Source organism: Arvicola amphibius, chromosome 1 (genome assembly GCF_903992535.2).
Source record: "Arvicola amphibius chromosome 1, mArvAmp1.2, whole genome shotgun sequence".
NCBI lineage: Eukaryota > Metazoa > Chordata > Mammalia > Rodentia > Cricetidae > Arvicola > Arvicola amphibius.
In genome coordinates, this window is record NC_052047.1 from 58,453,565 (window position 1) to 58,475,351 (window position 21,787).

At 37.5% G+C, this 21,787-nt stretch overlaps 1 protein-coding gene across 3 annotated transcripts in view; it reads left to right on the top strand.

Moving 5' to 3' along the window:
• Positions 1-7,644: 7,644 nt before the first annotated feature.
• The window catches only part of Rab28 (RAB28, member RAS oncogene family), an 84,041-nt gene continuing 69,898 nt past the window's right edge, over positions 7,645-21,787 (top strand). For all 3 annotated transcript variants that reach the window (XM_038343107.2, XM_038343127.2, XM_038343117.2), the window contains exons 1-3: positions 7,645-7,898; positions 12,098-12,194; positions 17,136-17,224. In XM_038343107.2, coding sequence (XP_038199035.1) covers positions 7,824-7,898; positions 12,098-12,194; positions 17,136-17,224 — 261 coding nt within the window. In that variant the 5' untranslated portion in view covers positions 7,645-7,823. The remainder of the gene's footprint in view (positions 7,899-12,097; positions 12,195-17,135; positions 17,225-21,787) is intronic.

The following is a 21,787-nucleotide window of genomic DNA, read 5'->3' on the forward strand; positions in this document are numbered from 1 at the left end:
TCTGTATTGTGAGTTTGTTCCTTTTAAAACCGGCGAACCTACCAGCCATCAAGCTGCATCACAAGATTCTTGAGAAGAATAAATTTTACCTAAGTTATTGATTAAAAAAATGACAAGGATTTACTTGATTGGCTCTCTAGCCAGCCATCCTGGGATCCTCCGTTGTCCTCGAGGTCAGAGGCTTCAGAGCAACATCTGTCTTATAGCTGGAGCATGAGGCCTGGCAGGCTTCAGAAGACCCTGCTGATTAGGAGTATCTTGCCCTGAGCAATGAGGCAGTTGATTTCTGTCCCATCGTCCATGGTCTGAAGAGGCCGGTGCAGCAGTGAGGTGAAAGGCCAGCTTTTGTTCAGTGTTAGCACCGCCACTTCTGAAGCAAGCTCCAAGTGGAAGTTCTGTTCCCATCCATCTGTACATCTGTCGTTTTGTCTTGTTGACCATATCCTCTGCTTTACAAAAGCTTTTCAGTTTCAAGAAGTCCCAATTATTGTTTCTCTCAGTGTCTATGCTACTGGGGTTATTTGTAGGAAGTGATCTCCCAGCTAGCTTAACCCTGAAATAATCACACAGAAATTGTATTAATTAAATTACTGCTGGCCCATTATCTCTAGCCTCTTATTGGCTAACTCTCACATACTAGTTTAACCCATTTCCATTAATGTGTATTGCCATTTGACTGTGGCTTACCAGCATGAGTCTAACCAGTGTCCCTCTAGGGCAGAAAAACCACGGCGTCTGCTGGACTCTGCTCTCTTCCTCCCAGAATTCTGTTCTGTCTTCCCCACCTACCTGAATTCTGCCCTATCAACTAGGCCAAGGTATTTTTCTTTCATAACCAATGAAAGCAACACAAATACAGAAGGGCCTTCTACACCATTTAACTTTGAAATAAAGTCTATCTTTGAAGTTGAGGTGTGTTTCTTGAATGCAGCAGAAGGTTAGATCCTGTTTTTGAATCCATTTGGTTAGCCTGTATCTTTTTAGAGGTGAATTTAGTCCAATAATCTTAAGAGATATTAATGACTAGTGATTGCTAATTCCTGGGTTTTTTTTTTGTTTGTTTTTTTGTTTTTTGTTTTTTTTTTCGAGGTAGGATCTCTCTATAGCTTTAAAACCTGTCCTGAAACTAGCTCTTTTAGACCATGCAGGCCTGAAACTTACAGAGATCTGCTCAGAAATGCTCCATAGCTGGAGTTTGCACCAGCGGCAGGGCCCAGGAAGCCACGTTTTAAAATGGGCTGGCATGGCTTTTTTTCTGCCGTTATTGCTGAATCAGGAAATCTCTCTACAGCAAGCCCTAGCAAACAGCAAAAGCTGTGTTAAACTCTCCCCTTTTTAAAAACCCTCTTAGGTCTTAAGTGGATTTAGTCCATAATGTTACAGCGCCACTCTGTAGTGATTGGAGCTGCAGGCTGCATTCCCGCAGCCTGGCTCACGGCCACCCACCGGCTAGCTTTACCCAGAATAATTACAAGGAAACTGTACTCATTTAAACACTGCCTGGCCCATTAGTTTCAGCCTCTTATTGGCTAATTCTCACATCTTGCTTAACCCATTTCTATTAATGTGTGTAGCACGGCGAGGTGGTAGCTTACCAGGAGAGATCTTAACCTGCGTCTGTCTCGGAGAGGAGAGGCATGGCAACTGCATATATCTTTAAGGGAGTTTTTCACTTCCTCTTTAAAGGTCTCCATCATTTTCATAATGTTATGTTTAAAGTCATTTTCTTCTACTTCTTCTGGGTTAGGATTGTCAAGTCTTCCTGTTGTGTGTGTGTCTGCTGAGTTCTGGTGTTACCATGTTGTTTTTCATGTTGTTGGAGGAATTCTTGCATTTTGACCTACCCATCTCTTCCTTCAAATGAGGCTGGCTTTGTCTTGGTGTCTTGGTCCAATCCTTGCTGTGGTTGTCTGAGTACTTGGGAGTTTTTACTGGTCTGCCCTCTCTTATGTCCTCTAAGTATTGGAGCAAGCTCTGTTGCAGGGTTCCATGGAGTTTGCAGGTGAAAAGGCGGGTTTGGGGGCCCGGTCGATTGGGGGATAGCCCAGCAGCAGGAAAACTCCCTGCTGGCTGGCCAGAAAAGCTAAGGGAGTTGGGGAGGGGCCCCTGCATTTTGTCCCACTGGGGAGGTCCCAGAGAGTGGGGTGTTTGGCTGTCTGGTCCTGTGGCCACTGATGTACCTCTTAGGTCCCCTCAGCACTGTAGCAAGCTGTTTTTCAGGGTTCCAAGGACCTTGAAGGCAAAAAGGCCCATAAATTTATTTTTAAGATTGTTTTCTTCTGCTTTATCTGCATTAGGATGTTCAGGTTACTGTTTCCAACTTGTAAAAAGGGAAGAATTGTAGCAACAAAGAGAAGCTACTGTAAATGTGGTTGTGGGAAGCAGTATCTTCCTAAGTGGGCAGACAAACTTGGCAGTGTTTTCTACACAATTCTAGCTTTAGAGTCATGAAAGACACATGCATAAAAGGGTTATGCAATTTTCTTCTACAGTTAAGGAAAGCCTCTGAGGCTAGGAAATGTATGGAGGGACATTCCCTGAATGAAGGTCCCGAGAAGAAGGCATGACGCCATTGAGAGGCCACTGAGTAACGCTGTCAAAGTGAAGCTTGGATAGCGTTGGAGACACCAAGATGCCAGAGGTGCCAGAGCTGTGCAATATCTGTCAAGGACAGCTGCATATAATGAATGGAATCTGTCCAAGAGAAAAAGGATACTGTAGGCAGCAAAGCTGGAAGACCCATCTATGTTTTCTGATGTCAGATATGGAGCTACAGGATTGGAGTTTGCCCTGCTGGGTTTCAGTCTTCGTTTCCAGTATTTCTTCACTATGCCCCAATTCCTCCCTTACGAATACTGATATGTGCCTTTAAGATTATAATAGGTGCAGTGATTCGGATGAGATGTTACTCATGTGGGCCTTTGAATACTTGCTTTCCAGTCGGGGTCTGTTTAGGAACGATTAGAAAATGTGGCCTTGATGGAGGAAGTATGTCACTGGAGGTGGCCTTTAAGGTTTCAGAAGATTCATGGCATTCCCAATGTGCTTTCTGTTTCCTGCTTATGGATCTAGATGTAAGTTTTTAGTTGCTGCTTCCAATCACTAATCCTATGTATTTGTTCGCCATCATAAATGCTAACTTTCTGGAACCGTTAGTCCAATTAAAAATCCTTTTTTTTTTCAATTTTCCTTGGACATGTTGTTTTATCACAGACCTAAAAAAGTAACTAACACAGTTCCATAGTTTAGCTCATATTCCAAATCCAGGCTGACCCTGATCTCTTGAGCTTCTTATACCTTTCTTCTGAGTGCTGGGATTGGAGGCATAAGACACTGATCAACTCACATATTTAAGACTAACTCCTAGGTATTGAATGCTAATAGCTATAGTGTCACCAAAAAGTTGTGTTGCTCATTCGTGGCTCAAAGTTCACCCTTACTCCTTAGTTGTTCTTCTATATGTTTCCTTTCAGATAAATTTAGCATGACTTTGCTAATGTAAGAGTTAGGGAAGTTTTCACTGAAAACTAGTTAAATACAGTTGTGTAGAAGTGACACTTTATAAAGGTAAACACAACAATTTGTGTATGTGAATATTGATGCATCAGTAGAGGTCACTGCCAGTGGCCATGTCAGAGGAGCAGTAGATGGCAATTGACTTCAGGTTATCAGCCCACCAGGAGGAAAATCCCTGACAGGTGAATATCAGATAGGAAAGGTCCCAAGACCACAGACTCCAGCATGTCTTTTGTTTCTTCTGTGCCTTTACATGTTTGATGCTGCCTTCTTTCTCTGGTATTTGGTATGGTGGGAATGGGTGTGGGTAGATCCCCACTACCTGTAATGTTGTATGTTTATCTCATTTAAATATCCCATTCTACTGGGCGTTTTCATCTGTGAATTATTTTGAAGATAATTTCTTCCTAAGGTGTACTGTTGAATACTGATAATAATAATGTTAGTGTAAATAGAATTTTGATGATTGAAAAAAATACAAGAAAGTGTCATACAGCTAGGGCCTGAGTTTTATCTAAGGAGCTGCATAGGTTGAAGTTCAGGTCAATGGTTAAGGAAAACAGTTGAGTCTCAGGACCTAGGCTGGCTCGAATTCTTTTCATCTCAGTGTTAGTAGATGTGTTCACAGGTTTTCGAGTGCATCATAGCCAAAGCAAAGCTTTAAAACAACTTAAGGTTAAATTAGATGTTTTTGTTAAATAGCTTTGAGGTGAAAAACCCAAGAAGAGAGTCTAATGTTTTAAAAAGGCACATAGTTAAGTGAGGAACTCTTTAAGGTCAAGAAAAAAGAACAAAGCAACCGCATATGCATTAGCTGATGTACCTTTCTTGCTAGGACTGGTTGATGACTAAAGGTTATGATTAATTCCTTGTACCCATTTTTGCCCTCAATTTCCCGATATAAAAAAACTATTAAGGAGTGGGTATGAAACCTAAAGTAGAGATGACTGTTTTTAATGTGTAAAAGTTTGTGATTACTTTATGATTCTTTCTAAGATTACCTTTCAAGATGGCAATAAAGTGATTCTTTCTTTATAAACACAATATGCAGCCTTTCACCAAAAGAACTGGCCAAGAAGAATACCTTACTTGCTTACTCTGTAAATCTATAACAAGTTGCTTGGGTATTAATGCATGTGGGTTCTGGGGACAACATTTTTTACCTGTAATATGTATAATGTTTAATCATGGAAGCTGAGAATAACGGTGAACTTCTGATTGTTGTCTCCACTTCCGAGTGCTGGGACTACATCTATGACATCATGTCTGGTTTATGGGATACTGGAGATTGAACCCAAGGCTTCATTTATATGGGGCAAGAACTCTACAGGCTGAGCTCTATCTCTAGATTCTATGTTTTTCTTATGTTTATGGCAGAGATACAGAGGTATAGAAGTCAGGAATGTGGTCATTATTTTCCCTCACACACCAATGTTTTATCATTTTCTCCAAAACATTATTCTTGTGGACTTTAATCATGGGAAGTACATCTTTCAAACTATGAAATGTTTTAAAAAGAGGAAAGTTTTGGACAACTACAACTGTATTAGAGGATGCCTAAGGGAAGCAATGTACTGAAAGGAATATTTATTATGGCTCACTGTTGAAGAGGTTCTTCATCCATCATGGCAGGAAAGGCATGGTGACATTCATGATGGAAGGAGCGCACTGAGGAGTCTCCTCAAAACATAGATCAGGTCAGGGTTGAGTATAATTTTCAAAGGCCTGCCCTCAAGTCCTACTTCTTCTAGTCTGGTCTCACCTTCTGAAGGCTCCACAGCTTTCAAAATAACTACAAGCTTGAGAGCAAGCACTTGAGCTTCTGGGAAATATTTCAGCTTCAATTTGGAATCCTATTAGGTTATAAAGAATATAGCAGAAGAAGTCCAGAAAGGTGGTACTTCCTTAATTCTAGCATGTGACAAAGGCAGATGGAGCTCTTTGAGTTCAAGGTCAGCCTGCCCTGTAAAAAAGAGTTCCAGGACATCCAAGGGTAACTTAATGAGGCCTTCTCTAAAAATTTAAAAAAGAAAAAGAGTATAACAGGACGCTACTTTCTAAAAATTATTTTACCTTCATTAGTGATGTTGAAATATTTGAATATTCTTGGTCTACCTATCCATGAGTTATTTTTAACCCATCTGAAAAGTTCTTGTTATTGACTATCAGTGTCTCTTTTTGTAGGAGCTTCTTGTAACTGCTATAGCAAATTACCATAAACTTGCTAGTTGAAAATAACGAATCTGTTTGAAGTTGTGGGGACATAAGTTTTAAATCAGTGCTACTGGACTAAACTTGAGGTGTGGGTAGTGTGTTCCCTGTGAAGGCTCCAGAAGAGAATTTGTTCTCTATCCTTGCCAGCTCCTGGCCACCAGCATTCCATGGTTTGTGGCTGCATCACCGCCATCTCTGTTTTCATGGTTATATTGCCTTTCTGGTATGAGCCAATGCAGAGTCCACTTTTCCTTATAAGGACCTATGGGAATGAATTGAAATCCTACCAGGTAGTCTTCTCGTCACAAGATCTTTCATTCAATCATAGATGAAGTTTGCTTCTTCTAAACAGGATTAATATTTGCTGAGGAGGCCCTGGCAATGTTTTCTGACCATTCTGTAGCCTACTGGACTTTTCCTTCAGATTAAGTTGCAAGGGGCAGAGTGCTCATGGGTTTGGTCACTTCTGTGCCCTCCGTGCTTACAAGAGTTGTGAAGAAAACAGCATTCACTAATACTTGACCAATTAAACATTATTGAGTCACCTTAAATATCTTTAGAGTGGGGAGTTTGTGATTTAAGAATGCATATATGATGCAGTCATGGCATTAGGATGTAGTTAGTTGGAATTTCAGTGAGACAACTGGAGACATTATTCTATGGACTAGGTCTTACCCTCCCGTAATCTAGGTGTTTCATGAATAAACACACTCCTTGTATGTGGCAGTGTTAAAACTGAGTTTGTACAAGCCTGAAGAGATGCATTAAAGTCTGCGTTCTAGTTGCAGAAATCCCTGATTTCATAAAATGCCTGGGATTCTTCTCAAAACTTTTGACTTATTTTTTGAAGGGGTTTAGTATGTGATCCTGTCATGAGTACTGTATCTGAGCATCCATGATGATATTTTTATATTTTGTGGATTAGCTCTATTTTTCTTTAGATTGTTTCTTGGTAGTGTTCAAGGCTAATAGGTGTCCTACAAGGAGAAGATCTTTACCCTTTATACATTACAAAAAAATGACTTTAAGTTTTCAAACTCTCATTTAAACCCTCTCAATTTGTTACAGATTTTAAAAATACTGTTATAAGAACGCAACTGAAGTTTCATTTTATATAGTAGCATTGACCTAGGGAACTTCGTACGCAAGAGTTTTCCTCCAGCAAACTACACTTGTGAGATTCTGAAGGTGACAAAGGCAAAGAATGCGCGCTGATCGTGCTATGGAAAATTGTTTTGACTTCACCGGAACCCCAGAGTTCTCTGGACCACACTCTGGGTCTTGCAGCCTGAAGGTGAAGATTGTGTGGCCAGCAGGATGGTGCTCAGTTCCCTCAGTTCCGCCTTACTAATAAACTTCGCAGTCTGCCTGTGAGAGGTTAAACTAGGACCCAGCACCAGAGCCCCAGGACACTCCAAGGCGACAACTACACGTCTTCTCTTTCCTCTACGGCCCTTAGCAACCTCCTTCTGCTCCACTGGACTGCCAACCACCTGACCTAGGCTCAACCTCAACGGCAGGAGGGATCCTGTGCGCGCGCAGCCCAAAGCGTCCCTCGCTGCCCAGAGACAGACCCCGCCCCTCCGCGGCTCCTAGATTCCAGGCTTCCGTGGCAACCTAGCCTCATCATGACCCCGCCTCCTTGGACTAAATCACTCACGTAAGTTATGTTCTCAGAAACAAGGACAGAGAACAGAACGTCTGAGAGCTACTCTTCTCCCATGAGGATCCACTTAGCTCTAAAGACATGTTGCTTTTGTCTCCTAGCCAATGTCTCCCGCGACTACACCGCGACACCCAGCCTGCAACTCCCGTTCTCCCCCCCCATTCGCAACCTGGTGGTCGGATCGGGGGCGGGGCGTAATGCGAGTGACGCACGGGGGGCGGGACTTTCTGGGGGCGGAGCCCCGCGGGGGTGGGGAGGAGGGCAAGATGGCGGTCGGTGAGTGATTCTCCTTGGGTTCCTTCAGGCTTGAGGGGACGCCGGGGCGGGGGTCTCGCTCGTCCTGCCTGCTGGCCGCCTCTCCCCCGCCCCCGGAGGCCTCTTCCTTTCCTTCCTCCAACTTGGAGGTGGGCCAGCATCCCCGGACACCATGTCAGACTCCGAGGAGGAGAGCCAGGACCGGCAGCTGAAAATCGTCGTGCTGGGGGACGGCACCTCCGGGAAGGTCAGTCCTCGGGCAAACCCGGTGACCTGGGCTGCAGGAACCACGGAGCGGCCAGGCCGGGCGGGCCCGTCGGGGAGCCGAGCGCTGTCCAGCGCCGCCTCCTGCTCAGCGGTCCCGCCGACTTGGCCTGGCACGCCGGGGGCCGCGGCCTTCCTCGCGCCTGCGCCCTGTGCGCGTGCCCGACCCCCGCCCGCCAGGCGTGACCTGCTCCTGGGATGGGCCACCGCAAAAACAGACACTGACCAGGACGATGCGCAGGCCGAGCGCGCTCCGTACACCATAGCTGCCCTTTCAGGGTCCCATCTCTCTTTAGTTCCGCCCTTGGCACCTGTCAGTTCATTCAGTGGGTGTTTACCGAGCTCCCGCGGTGGGCGGGATGCCGAGGGTCGCGAGGACCCCTGCTTTCGTAACCTAGCCTTCGGCGACAGTTGGTTGCAGGAATGAATGGGCTCGCGCGGGAGAATACCCGCAGGCAGTTAGTCCCCTGTCTCCTAGGCTGGAGTGCACCACCAGAAGTTGGGAACTCCTGAAATGGGATAAACATTGTCTCATTGCCTGGTGGTACTCGGTACAGAGAGGGTCTCTAGGCGTCATCGAGGGCTGGGGTTTACCAAATAAAGCGATGCACCCTTGTCTGGGCACCCTCACAACAGTCGCTCCAGTGGAAACCACGACACTCTTGGGGAAGATAGCTAAAGTTAGTTCTTCTGCGCAGCCAGACTCCTCATAGAAAACCGCCCTCCCGCATCAGTCACTGGTGTCGTTGGACCTGGTTTCTGTGGCGACGGCCTTTGCATCATTCCCGGAAGGAAGCTGGGCATATGCTTTCGAGCTTTGGTGCTGAAATTTGGGTTCACAGGGCCGCTGCGGAAGGTTTAATTCTTTTGCGAAAGTTTGGAGTCTTCTGTTAATCCCGTTCTTGTTTTCCCAGGATACTTTGCTGTAGAGCGCTATCTCGAATAAAAACAGTTCAGTGTGATCATATTTTTGTGCAAAGAACAGAACTTGACTGCTTTTCTTTAGGAAGTGTATGAAATATTGTGCACTTAGCTTTTGAAAAAGCACATTGTTGTAAATCAGCATTGTTTCTAAACTTTCATTCAGCAAAAAGATTATTTTATGGGTTTCATTACTTAGCTGTTTTTTGAAGGCCACCTTGTGATTTTATCTCATAAAGTCAGTTGCATTCAGTGAACAACTGAGTTTACTTTTTTACATTTAAAACCATGACACTTCATAATACTAATACATTATCTAAAAGACCCCCAAATTACCCAGTAAGTCAACATATTTTATCTATTTTATATTTAAAATTTAAATATACCTCCTCCAATAAAAATAGTTAATATTTGGTCGTGTCTTTAAGGTTTTGATTATTTGTATCCCAATATTTAATAAGTGCTGAAATTTACTCATGGTTTTATATCTATATTTTAAAAATTTAGCCAGTCATAACTTTATCTTGTCTTTGTTGCTAGTTTAGTGTAATTAGTTTTACCTGTTTAAAGTTCTGTCCAATGTTGAGCAATGTATAATTTCCCCCCCTCTGTATGGTTGAGCTAGGGTTATCATTCTGCATTGAAGAGTGAGTGGTCTTCTTTTAGGGTGCTCTGCCTCAGTCTTTGTCCTCTTGATTAGAATGTCATATCTTTTCCTGCTATATTTTCTGAAATGGGCTGCTGAACTCTGACTGTGGGGATCTGTTCAGCTCTAAGATTATTGATACCACCATTCTCATTGTTTCTTTTAACTGTCCTTTCTTTTATGAAACTCAGCCCCGTTTTCATTCTCATTTGTATCCTGTTTAACTCTTCACCATTTTTCTAATGGCTGAACTATCAGCATTTTTGTAGCCACAAAATGCTAAAACAATGAATGTAGCCACAAAAGGCAGAAGCAAGAAAGAACAGCATTGGGAAGATAACAGTTTCTGGAAAAGATGTTTAGTTTGTCCTTCTAGTATCATGTGTTTTTATGTCTTTCCTGGTCTGTTTCATATTTTCAATTTTCTTAAGAATTTTTGAAGCAAGCTTTCTTTTTGGTATCATAATAAATATAGCACTATCTCAGTGTTAGTAAGTATATAGTTTGGCTAAAAAATATTTCCAAAGTCAACACAAATACCCTATATGTGTGTACCTCAGTAATGAAATAAAAATGTCTCAGCTATGGTAGCCGGTTGTTCACTTTAAGAAGAGTATTTATGCAGTGTCGTGCAAGTCACTGCATATGAGTCATGACAGTGAGGGTAAAGAACTGGAGAGGAAGGAAGTGCCTCCCACAGATCCAGTCGGTCCTTGCAGCAGAAGGGGAGGCGGTTTAAGAACCTACATGAATACTATATATGGCTCACAACCTAGTGTCAGCAGTTTGTCATTTTCAACTGAAAATCCTGTGATTTTGAGGCTTTATGTTTGCCTCAGATTTTTCAGGGCAGGGCTTTTAAATCTGGAAATCCTGCTCTCAAGGAAAGAACTTTACTCAGAATTTTCCAAATATATATTTTATTAGTAAATGAAGTATTAGTTTTCATTATTTCATTTTTCAAATAAAATTTGCTTTGTTATTTTCCTTCCCTGGCTTTGTGCTTTCCCGCTTGCATTTGCATCCATTTCTGAATGTTAATGAATATAAAAATCATAAAATTTCTTAATCTTAAATGAAAATGAAAAAATACTTCAAATAAAATTATGTAACATTCTGTTACATGTGCCTTGTTTTTCCTTGACTTTTAAATATTTAACCATTCATATGTGAAACATTTGAGATACTTGCAGTACTGTAGGTAATGGTATTTTTCTCTAGACCTCTGAGCACCAGGCTAAATGGAATAATTAAACTTGACTGAAAATCAAAAGATCTTTAAAAAACAAATACTTACCTCTTTTATTCTGATTTTTCATTTTGTTACTGCTACATACTTCAATGAAGACATAGTGAGTTTATTTATAAATGTCTGGTTGAAAGTCTTACATATGGGATTGATTAATCAATATTTGATGCAAAATCTTAGACATTTATTGTAATTACATTATTGGAATATTAAAGAGTTTGGAGTTAGCGTCTGCAAGTTGTCCTTTGTGGGAAAAATATGGTCCTTGTATTAAAGAAATTTAACTCACCTTGCTAAAAGTACTTGAAATATGACCACGTATTACTTAGAACTTCTGTTCTCTTTTCATAGCTAATTATAATGCGCTATCTTGGGAACTTTGTTTTAGTTTTCGTTATTTTACTAGTTGACTTCAAACTTTAACTTTTAAAATAAAATAAGTTTTGTTATTCTCTCTCTCTCTCTCTCTCTCTCTCTCTCTCTCTCTCTCTCTCTCTCTCTCTCTCTCTCTCTCTCTCTCTCTCTCTCTCTCTCTCTCTCGTCTGACAGCCTGCCTTGAAGCTTAAAGCTTAGTGGAGCTTCCTTTTTCTCCTTTGGGGTAGACTTTCTAGTAAGAGCGTGCATTTGAAACGTTTCCTTTGAATTTGGAATTATTTCAGTTGTTACTAGAAGTATTTTGTGCTCTGATAAGAAATGGTTCTCTAAAGAAAGCCCTGGAGTTATGACTTTGTAACACTGATTTTAGATAGAGAATATTATTTTACCTGCTTCCTGCTGATCTCATAATACTAACATTTTTATTTAAATTGTACATATTATCATGACAATTCTGTATAATTATTTTTACTCTCTAAGTATAGAGAAAAATGAACACAGTGTTTCTTATAGGAAAACTGAAAGATTCTACAAGTAGCTTTCTCTTCCCTAATCTGTGCTTCTTATTATTAGCTAATGGTCCAACTATCCTCAGACACTTAACCGTAGAAGGAAACTTTAAAGAGTTCTCTGAAAGTCTTGTTGAAACAATATGTAAAATTCTGATCTTAATCATATTGTTGCTTTAGTTGCATTTACAATTTTCAGAGTCTAATTTCCATCAAGGAGGAGCTTGATGTCAGGGGACTTAATGAGCTCTAACTGATTAGATTAGTCTGTTGTTTCCACTGCTGGTTGTAGGCAAGTGGTGTGTTCCTGGTGAGAGTGTCTCTCTACCTTTTTAAGTGATTTAGAACTACTGAAGGTTGTTTGTTAATTAATTACCATATAAATCTTAAGATTACTTAATAAGGGTTGTAATGGTCTTATGTTTATATTTTAAGCAAATAAATTAATTTTTCTATTCTGTAATCCACTTTTTTTTTTTTAGACCTCCTTAGCTACGTGTTTTGCTCAAGAGACTTTTGGGAAACAGTACAAGCAGACTGTAGGACTGGATTTCTTTTTGAGAAGGATTACCTTACCAGGTGAGAGACTGTAAAACCTATGAGATTGCTTAAGTCTCACTCACAGGACAACCTTTCTAGGTATGAAACTCAAAACCTTACCTGTGTGAGGTTACATAGTCCCACAGCAAACTATCATTAGCATTAGTATGAGACTATATTGTCCATGGGGTAACAAAAAGTTTATACATTCCCCTCCATTGCTGTTACTGGCAACTATGCAGTTTTCTTTTCTGAGTATAAACAATAGTTGCTCATAAAATTCTAGAAGGCTTTTCAAAAATTAAATGCTATACATTTCTTGACAGCTATTGTATTAATTAAATGTGAAAAAATTGGGAAGGATTTAAAAATATTATTTTGATTAGTTTCTGCTTTAGTTTTTTTTTTTGAGCTTGGAACAGAAGTATAATGTAGCTATGGAACTTCTGTGCTCTAATATGTGAATGCTGTTTTATGCAAGGCAGCATGAAATTGCTGGCATTTAATAGACCACTAAAATTTAGGGTCCCTAGGCACTCATAAAAATACAGTTTGAGCATTCACGATGTTTCAGTTCACCATGCAAAGAAACTATTTAGATGCCAGTTGCAGCACATTTTGTGGGAAATACAGGGAAATAATAACACAAAAGAGTAGTTTATGTTTTAGGTTAGTTTCTGAACAATTAGAGCTTTAAAATGTATCCATTCAATTTCAGTGATTAAGTGACATGTTTCAAATATTTTATTAAAAGTAGTTATCTTGCTTCATTTTATAAACCATAACCCTTCCTTCTATAAATTAAGTGGTTGCCCTTGTAATATCAGATTCCTATACTGAAATGTGAATAAGTTTCAGTCTTATTGGAATTAGTTTCCCTCTCAAATGCCCCGTCTATTGTTAACTTCCTATGGAAATTAAGAGTTTTGGGTAATTGGAGATATTCTTTCTCTGTCTCATTACTATTATCCCTATTATATTTTGTAATGTTTATTACAAAACATTTTTTATGTTTATGTTTATGTTTGGATCTCAATTTAAAATGGGTTAAGTGATATGACATGAGAAAAAACATTCTAATTTTCACTATTATTATTTAGAGGGTTAATGAGAAGCATATGTATAGTTTGTTCTTTGTTTCATATATATATTTTTTATGTATTCAAGATCGAAATACTATTTTAGCTGCACATTCAGAACAGTTGCAAGTAGAATATACATATAGGTTATGCTGCATGCATACTGAAAATGGCTTTGTGCAAGTCTGTCTTAATAATGCTGGTTATTGGATACAGAGAGCCTCAATATAATACTTTGTTATCAGCTATTTTGTTGGGATAATTATATAGTCAAAGCACCAACTTGTCTCATTAATTTTGTTAAAATTTTTAATTTTTTTTAGTTGAAATGCTGAAATAAAGGAACAAAAAGTTACCCAAATATTAATATTATAAACATTAATTAATGGACATTTTATTTATATGATATTTGTGATGATTTCTGAACTGCTGCGTGAGTTACAAGCTCAAAAATTGATTACTTTGTAAAATATTGTTGATAGTTTTAAAATACAAATTTATAATATGTTTGGTCTTAGAAAAACTTTAGGTTAAAAATGGCATTAGGGAATGTATGCTTTTCGGAATATATGTTTTACTTTTTCTAATGAAGTTTGATGAGCAGATTTTTAGAAAAATAATCATATTTTTTAGAAGATAGTTTAGCAACTTAATGAACTCAAACTTATAAATATTTCAGTTTGGAAAAAATTTCATGTATTTTGATTTAATATTTAAAATTATAAAATATTCTATAATAAAATATATTCTTTGCATGCTCTAAACCCAATTTCTATGCATTGTGATGTCTAAGGTTTGATTAGTGTTTTCTCATTTGCTAACTAAAACATTACTGAAAGCATCTCTTGAATTTATGGTAATGTAGCATAGCGTGTGAATCTAATATTTGTTATAAGTTTAGTCATATTGTTAGGGCTGTAAACTCTGTGTGTTTATTCACATTTTCTTCGTGTAAGCTTTCAAGATCATTACTTTGCAGATACTCATCCATTTTAGTGTATTTCACAATCTGGTATGCTGTATAGTCTGGATGCAACCACTGTGCAGATTTTGCTGCTTAAAATAGTGTATCTGTTAGTCAGAGATTCTGCTGATAGAGAGCTTCTTAAGAGCCTTAGTCAAAATACCTTCAGGAAGCTGTGGTACAGTCCAGTAAACAGCGTTCTACTGTGAAAAGGATTTCTGAGTCTTTGGCACAAGAAGTGGGCAGTCTTGTGTTTTGAGTTCCATCGTGACTATGCAGCACTCTAAGTAAGGTTAACCAAGGCACTAAGTGTACTTATACAAGGTCACTGTTGAATCCCTGTGGTGTCTTTGACTCATACCCAATGCAGCTTACTACATTTTATTTTTTAATATAAATACCACTTCATTTAAACTTTTTCTGGTTTCATGTCATTTCCTATAGAGGACAGGAATTTTATAGTAGTTTGCCTTTGATATTAGAATGCTGACAATTTGTTTAATGTTCTTTATTTGTTAGAAATCTGGTTTAGATGGATTTTTGATTTTAGAAAATATTACATTGATTAACCGAACATACTTCTATATGTTCTATATGTTATAATTATGTCATATTAAAAATAATTACTATCATATGGTGTTCCTACAAAAACTTAAATGAAAATAAGTTTGAATCACAGCTTTACATTATTTTTATCCTAAAATAGAAAATATCTATTTTATTTTCAGTTTTGTGTATTAGTAAGTCTAAAGTTGAAATGTAGATGTTAAATATTTTTCTAAGTATATGAAATATGCAATATTACTCAGTAATTTTTTTGCTAGTTCTTTGCAAGCAAAGTTATGTGTATGCAAACTGATAACAAGAAGTATGTATTCAGAAAGATAAAGATTTGCAAATTACCTTCAATACATGAATGTAAATCAAGGTGGCAGACAATTACATATTTGAACTAGGCCCTTAAATGATTGTCACCGGAATTTGGAAGCATACATTGAAGAGTGTTCCTGAAGCTACAGCAGAAATATTCATAATTTTTAATTCAGAGAGGCTCTGGATATCAGAATGAAAAGTAAGAGGGAGGGGAAAAACTTCATATCTGATTGTGAGGTTAAGCAGTAGGGATTATTGGGCCTTGAGGGAATGGGATTAAATACCTCTTAGTAATTATTAATGCGCAGCCTGAAATCTTGCTTTGAGCATTATTTTTGGGGAATGCTGTCTTTTGCTGTAAACCGAGGACTGCTGTTTTGCAAGTAAAATGAATAAACTCTTGCCTGTTGGATGCAGGCTTCCGAACCTCATTTGTACATTTCTAGTGACGGCTAGCATATTCCCACCTGGTTAATTTGAGATGGCATCTGAAAAGACTGGTTTAGTTTCAGTTTTCATGAAAATTAGAATTTTAAGAAATTAGATTTATACAGTCTGTTGGCTGATTCTTAATCTGTGATATTTATATTTCAAATTCATAGAGCTTTAAGAACATTTTTGTCATTACTCATAGCATTGGAGCTGTGTGTGTGGCTATGATCACGGCGATAAACTTCAGTAGCTCTCATTAGTGCTAATGGATGTTCCTCCTGGACATCTCTGCACTGTGGCAGATGGAACAGATCTACATCCAAATAATGGAAATCTTGTAATACAAGTCCACACAAACCAACTGCAGTGTAAAACTTGGGTGATTAATTCACTGTTGTGCTTTCTTTCCAGAAGTGTAGTCAAATGATGGAACAGACATTCTCTGATTTTAGTGTTTTACATTGGTTTAAAAATTAAACTTTAAAATCTGTTTTATTTTTCAAGAGAGATTATTTTTTCATTTATAAATTTTAATTTTAAAATTTTCTGATTTGTGAATCATTCAGAAGGTCCCAGTTCTGACTTTGGAGGAAACAATATAATTTTATGAGGAAAAAAATGTTCAGCTAACATATGATACATAGTTTTTGACTTGCATAGTTTAATAATTAGTTGTATTGTTAAGAAAGAGGAGTTTGCTTAATAAATTTGTGTTCATGCCAGTTTTTTGCAAAATGCATAAATTAATTTCAAAGACTGTGTTTTAGTCTTTTGGATTCCTTTTTGATGCTTGTAATGGGGAGAACATTGAATATTTATGAAGACTTTGAGGTGTACATAATCATTTGTTTCAATCACCATGTTTTGTACAGTATGAATCACAAAGTTTAGAAATATAATTAGTTTGTAAATACTGTTTTGGGCTTGCATAGAGCTCTAACATATATATTTAAGAGATTAATTATAAAAACACACAATTATTGATTGTGTTTATATGTAATAGCTGGCATTCAAATTAAAACTTCATTTGAGTTAAAATTATGAGTGAATTTTTATAGTCTGTTACTAGTTGCGTTTCAGAGCACATAACATTTAGAACTGACAGCACAATTCATGTGTGATTGGGTAGGTTATAAAACTTCCATCTTTATTTTAAAAGTATTTTCTTTATGTATATGTGCTTTATATTGTTCCATTCTCTGAAAATACTTGTTAAGGCATAAGTTTTTAAATTAACGCATACAGTATTTCATTTTTGTTTTTTGAAGTGGGTCTCACAATGTAGCCCTGGCTGTCCTAGAACACTTTGAAGATCAGGCTGGCCTCCAACTAACAGAGTCTCCTGTGAGTGCTAGGCTGAGAAAAGTACATCACCATGCCTGCCACTGAATTTTATTTTATACTAAGTGAAATTATAAAGATATTCCCATAGAAAAATGAGGTAAAGTTTCTTTACCACCATTTGTTTGACAACATTGCTTAGAGTTTTAAACATATGACATGTGAACTTATAGAATAAAATGCAAGTTACATTAGATTTTATCATTATTTCTTAGTGTTCTGTGATACTGTGCTTAGTTGTTAGATTGTTAGTCTTTCATATTCCTATTTTATATTATTTTTATATTCTAGGAAATTTGAATGTTACTCTTCAAGTTTGGGATATAGGAGGGCAGACAATAGGTGGCAAGATGTTGGATAAATACATCTATGGAGCACAGGTATGACGTGAGTTCTATGATTATCCTAATATTTTAAATACTTTCCTTACAGAAGCATGCAGGTACAAATCATACACACAGATTTTTAATTTTTCTTTGTACTTTATTTTTATTTCATGTGTTTGACTTTCTGTTTTGGCTTGCATGTATATCTGTGCATCACATGCATGTGGTACCTAAGGAGGCCAGAAGAGGGCATCAGATTCTCTGGGACTAGAATTACAGATGGTTGTGAGCTGCTATATGGAGGTTAGAATTGAACCTGTGTACTCTGGAAAAGCAGCCAGTGCCATCTCTCTTGAGAGATGGCTAATATTATTATTATTGTTTATTATTTTTTTTTTGGTTTGTTTTGAGACAGTAGCCACTGTGTACTTCTGCCTGGTTCAGGCTGGCCTGTAACTCAGAGGTCAGCCTGCTTCTACCTTTCAAGTACCGTCATTAAAGGCACATGCCTGACCTGCTAATCTGATTTTTGTCTGATATGTAGAGATTTTTTTGCTAGTTCTTTAGTTACATTTTTTTCTAGACTACATTTGGAATGATTTGGTGGGAATTGGAAATCTCTTTAAAACTTTCATAAAGCTTACCTTACTAAATTTTGTTGTCATTAGTTGAAAAAAATGCAGTGATTTGATTATGTGACTACTATCAATAAACTGAATGAAAAATATTGAAGGGGGTATTTCATTTTAAGTTGGAAGTAACAAAAGTTATACCTGTCTATCTTTTTGACCTATGTATTGGCTTGCTAAATATTTATAATTCAGACTAATATACGTAACTTTACTCTGCACCAGACAAATAGATAGGATTATATGTATGGAGTAATGTAATAGTTTAATATAATAATGGCGTGTTTTCAGAGGAAAATCTATGTAGAAATGTTACTTGAATAGTTGCCCTTTTTTGGTAATTTAAGTTTATAACAGATAAGATTTATGTTTGTGTCTTTTCTTTCTCATAATATGGTCCAGGCAGTCTTCAAATTCATGGCAGTCCCCTTTTGCCTCAGTCTCCCAAGAGCTGAAATTATAGGTGTGAACCACTATGTCTGGTTATAGTTTATGTTTTAGTATAAAATTATACAAATAGCAAATATACATGCTAGCAACACACTTTAGAAATTATTTCATTTTAAAGATATACCATAAAGAAGAGTTGCCATTTTAATGATTTGGTGGGTTGCTTTTTCTTTTTTTGACATACTTTAGGAATGGTGTAATGCTTTTTATGTCATTGGCTACTGAAGTAGCATGTTTGTGGACAGGTAAAGAAGTGCATGGCACTTACTGAGCACTGACCTAGGATTTATGTATGTACTTTTTATTTTTGCTTTTGATTCTGGTTTTAATGTGCATTTTCTCCATCATCATGAGACGTGAAGGTAATCTCTAAATGTTCATGGTTATTTATTGGAGTTTGATGTTTTAGGTATAAATAGCATAATTTAGAGTTGGACAGTGGTGATGCATGCCTTTAATCCTAACACTTGGGAGGCAGAAGCAGGTGGATCTCTGAGTTTGAGGTCAGCCTGATCTATAGAATGAGTTTTCAGTATAGCCAAGGCTTCACATAGAAACCCTGTCTAAAAACACGAAAACCAAACCTCTCTCTAAAAAGCCCCAAATAAGCAGAAAGCAAACAACAAAAAGAAAGCATAATTTGGTTAAGTGAAACCACATTTCTTGTTCAAAAAATGAATCTGTAGGATAAAGACAGTACTCCACTGTATACAATTTGACTCTTATCGGTTGCCATGGAAAGTGGAATCTACTTTTCTACAAAATATTGAGAAGTATAAATGAGATAGACAGGGAACTGTATCATTTGTGACGGTTCTGGAGACAGGCGTTTTCACTTACGTTTGTCTCTTAAAACTTTCTTTAACATTTGTTCTTTCTGCATTATCTTGTTTCGTTTGTAAAGTCATTCTGCTCATGTGTCACATTTCTACTTGTGATTATATGGCCTGATAGTTTATATACATGCACTTTTTAAAGCTGTAGCTTAGATATATTTTTGGTCCCTTTTTGCGATTGTTTCTAAAATTTTTTTCCTCTATGGTGCCGGGGCATCAATCTTACAGCCTTATACATATCAGGCAAATACTATTCCACTAAAGTGTATCACCAGTCCCTTTTCTCTATTATTAAACTTACTTTGTTTAAAATAGATATTAAGCAAAGGATAAGTAACTGGATGGAGAGACATTGGAAGCTACAGTACTTGTTTTACATAAGAGAATGGCTAAATTGAATTTGAAAGTAACACATCTTTTTCTCCTTATCCCATAAACTATATCTACAGACCACATACCTTTTTTATTTTTAATAAAAATTAAGACAGTCTCTCTTCTAGTGATGTTTGACTTAGTATGTCACATAGAGCAGGTTTAAGTTTTTTTCTTTAATTTCATTGTGTTTATGTGTATACACATGCCATGGTCCTGTGTGGAGGTCAGAGGACAACTTCGTGGAGTCATCTTTTCTCACCTTCCACCTTTGGGTGGGTTTGTCTCTTGAGCTGTCTTTTATGATAGACAAATAGAATATCACTTTAGGCATCATTGGACAGATAATATAAAAATTAATTATTTCCTCCTTTGCTTTCAAATTGTACAATATAGTGGATATAAATTGGATTCTGTTATTTTGCTTTTCTTTAAATCATGTAAAATATATCATTTAAATTATTTAAAATTTATTACTTTTATATAAAAGTAAGTATTGTGAAAGTCACAAAATAATGCTACCCATTCTCAGGTGTATAACTTACTATATGCATAAGATTATGCAACCATATCCTTAAAGTTTGTGTATTATTATTATTATTATTGTTATTATTATTATTATTATTAGGCTTTTTGAGACAGGGTTACTCTGTGGCTTTGGAGCCTGTCCTGGAAATAGCTCTTGTAGACCAGGCTGGCCTCGAACTCACAGAGATTCTCCTGCCTCTGCCTCCCGAGTGCTGGGATTAAAGGCGTGTGCCATCACCGACTGGCGTATCTTTTATATTATTACATAATTGCTTAAAATGTAAGGGTGTATAATATGTCTTTCAGGATTTTGTTTGTTTGCTTTTGGTTTCTTTATTTTTCTTAGACAGGGTTTTTCTGTGTAGTTCTGATTGTCTTGGAACTCACTCTGTAGACCATGCTAGTCTTGAACTCAGAGATCTGCCTGCCTCCCAAGTACTGGGATTAAAGGCATATGTCACTAGGCCTGTTGCCTAAAATTCTAATTTTTACTATTTTGAGAACTCTTTGGATTGGTGAAACGAACTTCATTTCCTAAGAAAGTGAGTGTTAGTTGTCTTTTTTCCATTTTTTAATGATTTATTAACTTTTATTTTATGTGCATTGTTGTGAAGGTGTCAAATCTTGTTGAACTGTATTTTCAGACAGTTGTGAGCTGCCATGTGGGTGCTGGGAATTGAACCCGGGTCCTCTGGAAGAGCAGTCAGTGCTCTTAACCGCTGAGCCATCTCTCCAGCCACTAGGTGTCTTCTTAGAATGTGCCATGCATAGCTCTACCTTGATGGTACATGTTAACCAGTTTTTCTTTTGCTGATGTTTTATTCACAGTTTTGTTACCAAGCATGTGCCCTGCTATGCTAAATAACAGGGTAGTACAGTGTTTCTGAGAAATATGTCCTAAGAAACTTGGAATTCTGAGAAGATAAAATAAATTATCATAAGTTAATAATAATGTAATAACTTTTTTGTGCTCTCCAGAAATTATAAACCTAAATAATATGTAGAATACATAAAAGTACATTTATCAGTTAGGCTGTTTGGTTAAAATACATGTAAATAATATACCTCAGCCAAGGATGCCAGCATCTGGGGAGTGTTACTCTTTACCAGGACATAAACTTTTTACACACACTGTCATGACAGTCTGCTTTTAGGATACCAACCTGATATGCTGCTTTGCATTCTGGTTGAGGCTTTCTAACTTTTTCATTGTTCATAGATTTATCTTACACACTTCTCATTTATCTTCTATAAACCTGGGTCATTAAGCTGTAGAGTATTACTTTTTGTGTGCATGTGATTTTTTTTAAGCATTAGTATCTAGGAAGAAATTTATTTGAAAGGTAGAAGTTTACTAGGCTTTAGATAAAATTGATTATTTTACCTTCCTCACTTTTTCTCTTAGGAACATTAAACTTTAGCAAAAGTCCCATGGATAGTGTACATTGAAACCAAGTGAACTGACCTCCAGAAAGAATTAAGATATTTTGATAAGAGCTAGTTTTAAGAATTAAAATAAGTCCCAGTCAAATGCCTGGACTTTAAAAACTTTAAAATGTCTAGAAGTATTCAGTAAGAAGTTATAGGCTATTTTTTCCTAGCGGTTAGGAGCAAATACACAGTACATAGTGTTTAGTGCCCTGTAACCTGTGGCTAACAGAGGCTAATAACAAACCTCAGAGAAGGACTGGATGTTTCACTTTCGTAGCTCTTTCCATCCTGGAATCTAAGTGGTTTGCAAACAGTGCTCCACTGAGCATAAACTCAATGAAGTGTAGTCATTTGTGAGGTAGAACACAACT